At 41.3% G+C, this 12051-nt stretch overlaps 1 protein-coding gene across 2 annotated transcripts; it reads right to left on the bottom strand.

Annotated features, from left to right (window-relative positions):
* Nucleotides 1-954: 954 nt before the first annotated feature.
* Nucleotides 955-10435, bottom strand: STX17 (syntaxin 17). Of its 2 annotated transcripts, none has more exons than XM_042466100.1 (8): nucleotides 10377-10435; nucleotides 8870-9022; nucleotides 7056-7121; nucleotides 6017-6245; nucleotides 4497-4615; nucleotides 4343-4393; nucleotides 3326-3412; nucleotides 955-2170 (listed from the first exon to the last, which is right to left on the bottom strand). In XM_042466100.1, exons 2-8 carry the CDS (start codon nucleotides 8990-8992, stop codon nucleotides 1931-1933), a joined length of 915 nt encoding a protein of 304 aa, XP_042322034.1. In that variant the 5' UTR covers nucleotides 8993-9022; nucleotides 10377-10435; the 3' UTR covers nucleotides 955-1930. The 2 variants fall into 2 exon arrangements, with proteins under 2 accessions (XP_042322034.1, XP_042322035.1); XM_042466101.1 differs by having other exon boundaries at nucleotides 2002-2170; nucleotides 3321-3412.
* Nucleotides 10436-12051: the final 1616 nt, after the last annotated feature.

The raw sequence follows: 12051 nt of genomic DNA, 5'->3' as shown, positions 1-12051 counted from the left end.
TCCAGAAGTTTTTGGATACACAGTAGTCCTCTCTTGTCCACAGAGGACATATTCCAAGATGGAATGCTGAAGTTGCATATATTGTACCAAACACCATACAGGCTGAGTCTCTGTAATCCAAAATGCTTGGAACTAAAAGGGTTTTGAATTTTCTTTTTTGAATTTTCTTGAGCTCTTTTTGGATTTTGGTATATTTGCAAATACATTGAGATATCTTGGAGATGGGACCAAATGTAAACATGAAATTCAATTGTTTCATATAAAATTTATACTCATAACCTGAAAGTAATTTTATATACTATATTTTGAATAATGTTGTATGTGAAAAATAGCAAGCAAAGGTGATGCTATCTCAGCCAGCCATGTGGACAATTTTGGATTTTGGAATACTGTATTTTCTGGCGTATAAGACTACTGTAATTTTTAACCCAGGGAAATCTTCTCAAAAGTCAGGGGCCATCTTATACGCCAGGTGTTGTCTTATAGGGCAGGTGCTGAAACTTCCGAGCCGGACTGGAGAATCTGCAGTCACCGCATATGGTGGGGGGAGATCAAAAATGGCCACATCCCCACCGTATGCGACAATCGTATGGAAGCAGCTACCGTTCTGATAGTCTTGGAGACAGGGAGGGCTGGGCAGGCAGGGAGAGCTGACCAGTCCAAGCAGGCTTTGTATACAACAAGGTTTCCTGCTAAGGACCTGCATGTCACAAGCATTTGAATTAAAATTTCCAGATTGAAATCAAATCTGATGTTTTTATTTGGTGTGTGTTGGAAGAGGGGTAGTCTTATAGGGTGAGTATATCCCAAACTCTTTATTTTAACTGGAAAAGTTGGGGGTCGTCTTATACGCCGGAAAATACGGTATTTTGGATTTCAGAATTCCAGATACGGGAGACTCAACCTGTACTGTTTTCAAACCATAATGAACCAGAGGTAACTGAAACCATGGAGTGCAAAACCGCAGATGAAGGGAGATTACTGCAGTGTCGTAATGTTTTATGAGAGGCAAATCAGGACTACTTCTAAACATATGTGATAAAACTTTTCTTATAAATGTTAAAACTCGTTTTTAAAAAACACACACCCAGTTCAGCTTCTTATTCAGAAACCTTAACCCCAGCAAAACTGGTTAACTCTGAAAGGCCATAGAGCAAAAGGCATTTGATTGGCAGAGTATTGGCATCATCTTTGGCTGATCACTATTCTTCTCCAACCACTTGTCACTTACTACAGCAACATGAAAAGGGGTTCAGAGAAGAGTCAAAGAGCTGGCTATTTGTGGAGGCTAAGTTAAGCTTATACAAGTCCTGGAAAGGTAGCTTAAGTTGAAGAAGATGCTTGTGAACCCAGGCTGTGAATTGTGAACATTCCTCTACAAATCCCAATACTGATTTTTCTCCTACCGTTTTGGAAGACAGCTGGGTTCCTGCCTTAAGATGTGCAAACTTATGACTGGTGAAGGGGAACTTCTAGTGTTAAAAATAAGATGCTAATAACGTAGTTCTTGGGGGGAAGGAGGGCAATCCTCGCTGTCTTCACCTGAGCCAGACAGGCAAAGGTAAGCTGCAAATCCCTCCACATTTTAGCAGGAAAAGGCATTTTGTAAACAGTGTAATATTGTCAATTCTGGCATGAGAAAAAAAGATGTATAAAGGCATTTTGGGGGAAACACACACACCGCCTTGGACTTGTCTTTCCGCTTCTTTTCTGCTGAGTAGTGTTGATCTCATTCTTCCAGAAATAAAAAGAAGGCAGGTATTCTCACTCATATTCTCAGTTGTTTGTCAGGGTTGTCACTTCCATATCAGGAATTGGGAAAACGCTCAGGGCTGGCTTTTGACTCTCACACATCCAAGACAAATCCAAAGTGATGGCAGTGGATTAACCAGCCATATAACATAAGAGGGAGTGAGAAGAGTGACCTCCTTCAGCTACATTTTCGGTCACTGTGTCGAGGGAAGTCCGGACAACTGGAGGAGAGTTCTTCAATCTTCTTCTGTCTCTTCTTCTGAATCAGTTTTCCACCTGTGAAACCCAGCACACCACCGCCGAGGGCCGCAGCAATGCCAGCTACTTTGAATCCTGCCAGGAGTCCAATGGGGCCCCCAACCACGCCACCAATGAGGGCCCCTGCAACTGGAAGAGCTGCTAGTTTGTATTTTGCAGCCTGGGGGAAAGAGAGAAAGATGGGGGCAGAAACATCACTAAGAGCACAGACCTCTAGGTAAGTCACTGGCTCTAAAAACAGTCTAATACCAAATACTAAAAATAGTTTAAAACATACAATTAAAGAGGGTTTGAGGAACAGGGCATCTGGGTATGTTTAGCTTAGGGACAAGAAGCCTGTAGAAATAATCCAGTTTGCCACCACTTTAAGTGCCGGGTTCAATGCTATTGAATTCTGGGATTTGGAGTATGTTGTGGCACCAGAGCTCTGACAGAGAAGGCTAAACGGCTCACAAAACTACAGTTTCCAGAATTCCATAATACTGAGCAATGGCAGTTAAAGTGGTGCCAAACTAAATTATATCTCCAGTGAGGAAGCAGCCAGCGAGAGGTAACATGATAGTCATCTTTAAACATCTGAAGGAACATCATGCAGAAGATAGATAACTATATATAAAGACCAAATATGCAGAGTATATGTGTAGTGATTCTCAGTGTTAAATCTTTATACACATATAGAAGATGGAACCAGCTTGTTTTCTGCTGTTCCAGAGACTAGAACACGAATCAGTTGATTCAAATTATGAGAAAATACATTCCACCTAAACTTTACGAAGGATTCCCTGACTGTAAGAGCTGTTTGATGGTGGAATAGGCAGCCTGGAAGGGTGGTAGATTCTCCTTCCTTGGAGGTCTTTAAACAGAGGTTGGATGGGCACCCTTCAGGAATGTTTTAGTTGTGCATTCCTGGTCGCAGGGGATTGAACTAGATTATATGATTCAAAAAGTCAATTTAAAAAACAGTACAATTAAAACAATACAGCATGTTCTTAAAATCTTGCCTTTAAACTGTTAGAATAAAGCACTCTTTGTCTGCCAACAGGAAGATAACAAGGAGGGGGCCGCTAGGAAGGAGGTTCCAGAGCCAAGGGTAGCCACTGAGAAGGCCCTTCCAGCCTTATTTAGCATTTCTTTCTCTACTGTCCTTGTAGAAAAGCCATCCCTCACAGCAAAATGAGGTCAATTGTGTTACTCTTTCAACCCATTTCCCCTAACTGAATGCCTTTCCTTCCTTGTTTTCTTAATCACTAGTTCCTTCAATGGAAAAATATTTTGGACAATGAAATCCACATAGAAGGTTACTGGCTCACCCAACCTTGGACAAACTTTTGTTGCCCTCTTCGACATTCGCAACAGCAGTGCTGACGTTGTCTTCGATCTGGTCAACTTTCTCCTGCTGAGCCTAGATGCAAAACAATCACAAGTGAAGTTTCCACCTGGGAAACACCATTCCAAGACCGCAAATAGCCCCACACAGTAGTACACAACCTTAAGAGGAGCTATTTTGTTTTGCATCCCACTTTTCCTCAGTCCAAGACCCAAGGAATTCACAACTTCATCCATTAAGAAGCCAAGCCCTTCCTCCAGTCCATCTGCCTTGGTCCAGGCCTCTGAGGTGGAGAAAAACTGCTGGACCCGATCCCCTTCCCCACAACCATTCCTTCTCCTTTTGTGTCATGTCTTTTTAGATTGTAAGCCTGAGGGCAGGGAACCGTCTAACTAAAAGTTTGTATGTACAGCGCTGTGTAAATTTACAACGCTTTATAAATAAAGGTTAATAATAATAATAATGATAACTTGTGGGTCCTGAAAGGTGTACACAACTCTGTGGTTATTTTCCCCACTTACTGCAGATGCCATCCTGTATGTCTGCATTCAACCCCTTGTGTCTGAAAACCACCACTGACCTGTGTACACCTTCCAGGAATCACAAGTCTGCAATGCTGACTAGGAAGCTGGAGCGATCCGTGGCCAAATATTCTAGTTCATGTCTTGCTCCAGAACTGGATGTAGTCCCAGCCCTCCCCAAGAGTTTGCTGAATACTGACACATTGTGAAGTCAAAGGCTTTCATGGCTGGCATCCATAGTATTCTGTGGGTTTTTTGGGCTATGCAGCCATGTTCTAGAAGAGTTTGTTCCTGAGGGTTCACCAGTATCTGTGGTGGCATCTTCTGAAGACTACTGACTACTGACACATTATTGCTATAGCACCCCCAGCAACACCCGGTCCCCAAAGAGGATCCAGACTTTATTGTCAGTTCCTTTAGAATCCAGAAGAAAATACCAAAGCACTGAATGTTATTATACTTACACTGACTATATTATACTTACATTAACTAGGAGAGAGAAGTCTGTCACCAGGTGGCTGAGTTCAATCAAGTCCTACAACGAAACCACAAAACCACGGTTTGTCGTACTGTTTGACTAAGGAGATCATAACAATAAAGGAATTATCAACAATAAGAAAGCACAATATACAGCGTACCTCTTCTAGCATCTCCCATGATTCTGCAGCATTTTGATCCTGGGGGATTTCAGGGAGTGGAGAAAACATCTGGGTAAAATTCTCAGAACTTCCTTCATCTCCAGTGTTATAAAATGTTTCTGAGTGAAAACATGGCAAATTCTTATAAATGTGAAATATCAAGGTGATAAGAGAGCCCTTCCCCTAAATACCATCAGCCAGTTAGTTCATATAGCATCAATGTTCACAGTCATTTACCACGTTCAGGAGGATGGGTCCCTGTCCCAAGGGGTTTGCTTCCTAAAAGTGACAGAGCTACAGAGACAACAGTGGCAGGAAGAGATGAAAGAATTGTTGCTGTGTGCCTTCAAGTCATTTACGACTTATGGAGACACTAGAGTGAACCTATAATGTTTTTCTTCTTGGCAAGATTTCTTCAGAGGTTTGCCATTGCCTTCCTGAGGCTGAGAGTATGTGACTTGTCCAAGGTCACTCAGTGGCTTTCATGGCTTAGCAGGGAATAAAACTCTGGTCTCCAGAATCATAGTCAAACACCCAAACCACTACGCCACGCTGGCTAGCAGGCCTATATTTCAAGTTAAATCAGGCTCAATTTCAGGTTAGGTTTAATTACAGTGAAGTACAAAAGATGAGGGTAGCAAAGGGAAAAACCCATTATTTTTTAATTATTATTATTATTTGGAAGAATAGGAATAGAGGTAGCCTTTGGCTTTCAACTGGCGGCTGTAGTGGTTTTTCTCACTGTTACATTTTAAATGCTTTTAAACTGTTTTATATTAGTGCTGGTTTTCATAGAACTTGTTTATTTTTAATTCTCTGCCTTGTTATGCCTGGCTTTCCTCCACATCAGGTATGCCAACCAGAATCTTGTAAGTTCTTTGGCATGATTTTCCTTTGCTTTATCCTTTACATCCTTATTAGATGCCCCTAGGTTTTACCTTCAATTTATCCACAGGTCATATCAAAATCACTAAGGCCTGTTACAGACGGCCAAAATAAAGCTGCTTCAGGTCTCTTTGGAGGTATGCTATTTAAATGAAGCATGGGTCCTAAGAGTCCGGAGGTTGCGCCAAAGCCACAGTCCATTCCCAAGCTGGAGTGCAGCTTTGGTGCAGCTTCCGGATTCTTAGGATGCATGCATCATTTAAACAGCATACTGTACCTCCAAGAGACCCGAAGCAGCTTTATTTTGGCAGTCTGTGACAGGCCTAAGTTTGGCCCCAGAACCTGCCCTTGACTTATATATGAGGTCAACTTACAGTTGATTATATACAGTAATATTCTTAATAATTTTGTGCACGAAAAAAAGTTTGTGTACAATGAACCATCAGAAAGAAAAGGTGTCATTATCTCAGCCATCCAAATGGACAATTTTGGATTTTGAAGTATTTTGGATTTCAGAATTCTGGATAAGGGAGAATCAAACCTGTAAAAAAAAGTCTCAACCTTTTGGCTTCTACTTGGTCCACAAAACCCATCTTATGCTAAGAATATACTGATTTAAAAAGGCATCTACAGACCTGCTCCTACAGTTGTAGATCTGGTTAAAGAAGCCTGACGTGATAGCTCTGTCTCACTGAACTGTTTTTTAAGCTCTTCTGCAGACTCAGAATGAAGCCGTAGAAATTCTCTGACAGCCAGCGACGCCTGCTCTTTCACTGGGTTGATCATTCTCTCCAGCGTCTGAATGTCTTCCTTCCGGACCCGGGAACAAAGTTTCTCCATCTCTCTGATGTTTGCTCGCAATTGCTGTAATAATTCAAAAAGACTCTTCATAACATTGTGAAAACAAATTTAGGGAAGCACATCCCATGATGAACATTGTTTTTACATTTTATAGTTCTGTAAAAACAAAAAGAGTCTTCCCATGGGAACCCAGACAGTGTAACTTGCTCAAGATCACCCAGTGGATTTCCATGGCTGAGCAGAGATTTGAACCCTGGTCTCTGGGAGTCTTAATCCAACACTCAAACCACTACACCATACTAAGTACCCACACAGCAACAAAAAGAGGGAAATGGTCTGGAAGATATAATTTATAAGAGAAAGAAACACCACAGTTAGCATGGGGTAGCGGTTTGAGCATTGGACTATGACTCTGGAGACCAGGACTGAAATCCCCACTCACCCATGGAAATGATCTTGGGAAAGTCATACTCTCTCAGCCTTAGAGACCTTGTGGTCTTTTAAACTCTATGATTCTACAAGGCTGAGTCTCTCTTACCCAGAATTCCAAAAATCTTTTCACAGGTGGCTGAGTTAGTGACAGCTTTGCTTTTGAGGGAACAATGTACACAAACTGTTTCATGCACCAAATTATTTCAAAATATGGTATAAAATTTCCTTCAGGCTATGTGTACAAGGTGTATATGAAACATAAATGAGTTTTGTGTTTAGACTTGGGTTCCGTCTCCAAGACATGTCATTATGAGTGTATACGCAAATTCAGGCATTTCAAAATCCCAAACACCTCTGGTCCCAAGCACTTTGGATAAGGGAGACAGCCTCCAATGTGCAACAACAAAAAAATAAGCTTACTATCAAGAAAGCAACACTTACCTGAACTGTCCGGCCTGCATTGATGTGTTCTTCATGTAATCTGTCCCATAATCTACACCTCTGGTACTAAATTCAAAGAGAATGGGGAAAGGGTATCTTTAATTGATTTTGTCGTTACCATTGTTGTTGGCTGAAAACAGAGACACAAACTCGATCAACTGTTTTTCATTCCTGGGTCTGGGTCTGGTTTTAGGCAGAGGCAGGTTCTAGTCAATAGTAGCTCCCATAGACAGTTTTATTAGTCTATTTATTGGATTTATATCCTGCCTTTTTCTCAAAATGGATTCAAGGCAACACCTGGAGAACACTTGTGCGCACAAGTCACTCAAAAGGGCTGGCTTGTGCCAACTGGTTATGAAGGAGAGTATCAGGGTTGGCTGGTTTAAACAAGGTTGGCTTAAACAAATGGCTTTTTTAAAAAAATAGTTCTTTTTTAAAAACTGATTATTCTTTTTTTCTCCTCCAAAATGAGGCTGTTATTATTTTCCAACCCTCTTACTGGAACAACAATGTTTGAATTTAAACATTTTAGAGACATAGCCACGTTAGTCAGGAATATCAGCATGCAAAGGGATCTTGTAACACCTTGTAGCATGAGCTTTCATAGACTTTTGAAGAAGCTATAGTGGGTCCTTGGGATCCGCTGGGGTTTGGTTTCAGGACCCTCCGTGGATAACAAAATCCCATTAAATATAACGGCACAGCAAAATGGTGTCCCTTATATGAAATGGAAAATCAAGGTTTGCTATTTGGAATTTATACTTTTTTGGAATATTTTCAAGGTGTTGATGCTTGAATTCGTGGACAAAAAAATCTGTGGATAATGAGGGCGGACTGTACATCCTCTTTTGCACAGTTAGTCTCAAAAGTGCTAGAAGATCTCTTTGCAACTTATTGGCAGCTAGTTTTTCATGGTTAGACCAGTATCCAATGTAAGTTGCTTCTTTTAAATCACTTTATTTTATAGTTAAAAAGGAGCCATTGAGAAACAAATCCTTCAATTAACAGAAGTTCAGCCAAAACAACTTGCTTTAAAAAGAACACTTTTAAAAGAACAATTATCTTTCAGCTAGCAGCCATAACTTCTCAACATCACTTTGCTTAATTTTCTTTTTTAGTGCTATATTGGTGTAGTCCTACACATTAATGCAACCCCCCCCAAAAAAAAACCCACCTGCTTTAAACACAAAAAACCAATTTGTCGTTGCCGCCGCCGCCACCAACCCCAGAGGATATGCTCTTTCAAGCCCAAATAACTTTTTACTGGCAAACTGTAACTTAAACCAAATCCTGATAAACCTGTTTTATGGACTACACTTCCCAGAAACCCTCACCCATCAAGGCTAATAGCTTTGCTGGATGCAATACAGTATTTGGTATGTGATTGTCCACAAAAAAAGGTAACTCTTTCAAGCTGTGAATGAGGGACCTCTGAGGATATTACTGGACACAGACCACAAAGATCTAAAATCCAACCCCCACTTTGTCATAAAGGTTATGAGCTTGGCTGGTCAATATTGCTCCATGTAACCCATCTTGCAAGGATAAAAAAGGAACACCAGAAATGCCGCTTTGAGCTTCTTGGTTGAAAGCAGGGATTAAAGAAAAATAAATAATAAACCTGTTAAGATCCAACCCAATAACTATGGCTTGAACTATACTGTGCCCCAACTTGCAAACTGGCAAGTCTCCCTTTTGTTTAACAAAACCAAAGCGTTCTGGCTTTGCTTAAATTTGTACGGTATTCAGAGGCGTTGCAGCACACATCCACAATGCCTGCTTTTAGATAAAGGGAAGAAGGAAAACAACCAAACCTTCTCAATGTTTATCTGATGCTTTCGTAATCTCTCCAAGTCTGTTGGAACTGCGACTTTAATAAACTTCTGGATGGCTGGTTCGAGGCGACGCAAATTAACCTTTTCCTCATCTTCAGGCATCTTATTTCAGATCAGCAGCTTATCATTTACCTAGAAATAACCGGAAAGATCAAATATTAAGTAACACGGCTCAAGATGAACACGATGGTTAAGGACGGATGAACAGTTTCCAGCCATCTCCCATTTTTCTATATATAAATGTGTCACATGTCAGCCATCCTCACATGTTGTTTTCCTAATCTTCATCTTCAACAAGTTAACTACAGAGTGTGCAATAATAGCTGCAAATACAGCAAGCTTTAATGTCCCACGGAGTGTCGCTGGGAAAGTCGCATGCTCTCAGCCTCAAGAGAAGGCAATGGCAAACCTCCTTTGAACAAATCTTGCCAAGAAAACCCCATGACAGGGTCACTGTAAGTCAGAAATGACTTGAAGGCACACAACCCACAAACACACAGCCTACTAAATAACCCAGGGCTGCAACTGCACTGCAGGATTCATGCAGCTTGACACCACTTTAACTGCCATGGTGTACTGCTATGGAATTCTGGGATTTGTACCTTGGAGAGCTATTCAGGCTTCCCTGTTAGACAGCTCTAGTGCCACAACAAACTGCAAATCCCACAAAAGGAAAAGAGATTCCAGCTCAACATTAGGAGGGACTTCCTGAGAGTAAGGGCTGCTACACTCCTTCCTTGGAGCATAATGGAGCCTCCCTCCTTAGAGGTCTTTAAACAGAGGCTGGATGGCCATCTGTCAATGGGGATGCTTTGATGGAGAGTTCCTGCATGGCAGAATAAAGGGGTTGGACTGGATGGCCTTTCTTGGGGTCTCTTCCAACTCTAGGATGCTGTGATTTTAATGCCAAAGCATGGAGCCATAATGGTTAAAGTGGTGTCAAACCGGATTATTTCTGCACTGTGGCTGCAGCCTGTATTTTAGTTTGTGTGTTTTATTCAAATGTTAGTATATGAAGATTTTCTTTTAATAAAAATGATTCTTGGGGGGGAGAGACTCTGCATCATCCCCCCCCAAAGTATATATGTGTGTGAATGTATGTATATATATATATATATATATATATATATATAAAATGTATGTATGTTGACTTTTAAGTAAGGTAATCTGGCAAAAAGGCTTCCTCTCCCCAAAGGATCCAGAGAGAGGGGTTTTTTGTTATTAAAAATGATTTGGGAGAAAGAAAATATCTTCCTTCCCCGAAATATATATAAATATATAGAATTTTAATAAAAATGATTTGGAAAAAGACTTCCCTTCCCCAGAATACATACATGCAAACATAGAGCAGCATTTTAATAAGCATGCTTTGGAAAAGAAAATATATATTACATACATATATACATATATATATATATATATATATAACATTATCAAATGATTTGGGAAAACAGGAAAGACAGCAGAAGAAAAACAGGAAACCCACCTCCAACTTCTTTCCAAACCAGGAAGAGAGAGAGAGAGAGAGAGAGAGAGAGAAACCGGAAGTAGCCTAGGCTGTTTACCATAGAGTCCGGGGAACAGACCGTCCATTGCTCTGCTGCCTGCACTTCCGCTTCCGGGCGGGCGACGCCATTTTCTTCTCTCTCTGTGCTTAATATGAACAAAGAGTGGAGTAGAAAAGTTCTTCTCCTCGTCTTAACGCCCCAAACGAAACAAGAAGAAGAAGAAAAGGGCCCAGGGTGCATCTACACTGTAGAAACACTTTCAATGCTGCGGCTTTATCCCGTGGAACCCTGGGGTTTGTAGTTTTTACAAGGCCTTTAGCCTTCTCTGCCCAAAGGGGCTGCTGCCTCGCAAAAACTACAAATCCCAGAATTCTGTAGGATGGGGAGCCAGGGCAGTTTAGAAGTGGTGCCAAACCACATTATTTTTACAGTGTAGATGCACCCTATGAAGTGTTTAGTTAATAATAATAATAATAATAATAATAATAAACTTTTATTTCTATCCCGCCTACTCCGACTAGGACTGAGGCGGCTTACAGTAAAACAGTCCAATACATAAGAAGAGAACAATACCCAATAATCCCAAATCCTAATCTCTAGTTCTGCTTAAACCATGAGGTTTACCAAGAAGAAGTCCGTTTTTGCCATCTCTTCCCCTCCTCTTATTTATTGATTCCTTAGAGTTCCCAGGCGCTACGTGATGGTTATCTGATGTTATTTTTAATTTGGTGGCTGCCTTATTTTATTGGAATGTTAACATATACCAATATGTATTAGATTTAATTATTTCCATATAACGTACGCCAAGGCAGTAATGGATTGGATGGGGGAAAACAAATTGAAGCTGAATCCAGACAAAACGGAGGTACTTATGGTATCTGCTCCGAACCCAAGTATTGGGATGCAACCTCCAGTCCTAGAAGGGGTCACACTCTCCTCAAAGGACTGTGTTCGCAGTCTGGGGTGCTCCTAGGTTTGTCACTTCACATGACAAATCGAGGTGAATGCGACAGTTAGGAGCGCCTGTTATCAGCTTCAGCTGATCTGCCAGCTGCGCCCTTCCCTGGAAGTCAGGGACCTTGAGACCGTAGTACATGCGCTGGTAACCTCACGCCTTGCTTCCTGCAATGCACTCTACATGGGGCTACCCTTGTGCTTGGTCCGGAAACTTCAATTAGTTCAGAACATGGCAGCCAGACTGGTCTCTGGTGCATCCAGAAGAGACCATATAACACCAATCTTAAGATCACTCCACTGGCTGCCCATCAGTTTCTGGGCCCAGTACAAGGTGTTGGTTATCACCTTTAAAGTCCTCAATGGCTTGAGTCCAACCTATCTTCAGGATGCCTCCTTCCATATAATGCTCCCCGCACACTTAGATCCTCAGGGGAAAAACTGTACCTTCTCAGCTGTAGCTCCAAGATAGTGGCATGGCTGCCGGATGAGATCTGCCATATTACCACTCTGAACAGCTTTAAAAGAGCTATAAAGACGGATCTCTTCCGGCAGGACTTTTCTGAATAGTTCTCCGGCCATCAGAAAGAAAATCTGATTGCTGACCTCTGACTTCACCAGTTATTGCATTGTTCTTACGTATGTTTTATGTTATAAATTCTACATTGCTTAATTGTATTTTAAGGGGGGGGGGGGTTG

The sequence above is a fragment of the Sceloporus undulatus genome, chromosome 4, assembly GCF_019175285.1.
Source record: "Sceloporus undulatus isolate JIND9_A2432 ecotype Alabama chromosome 4, SceUnd_v1.1, whole genome shotgun sequence".
Taxonomy (NCBI): domain Eukaryota; kingdom Metazoa; phylum Chordata; class Lepidosauria; order Squamata; family Phrynosomatidae; genus Sceloporus; species Sceloporus undulatus.
The sequence above is the reverse complement of the archived record's forward strand: the minus strand, read 5'-3'. Positions and strand labels throughout refer to the sequence as shown.

What these genes read in the sequence shown, in the direction of transcription:
- STX17 (XM_042466100.1), bottom strand. Translation starts at nt 8,992, where the DNA reads ATGCCTGAAGATGAGGAAAAGGTTAATTTGCGTCGCCTCGAACCAGCC. An exon ending in ATCTACAACTGTAGGAGCAG is followed by an intron (nt 4,616 to 6,016) that starts GTCTGTAGATGC and finishes GTTTTCACTCAG; the next exon opens with AAACATTTTATAACACTGGA. An exon ending in GCAACAAAAGTTTGTCCAAG is followed by an intron (nt 2,171 to 3,325) that starts GTTGGGTGAGCC and finishes TCTTTCCCCCAG; the next exon opens with GCTGCAAAATACAAACTAGC.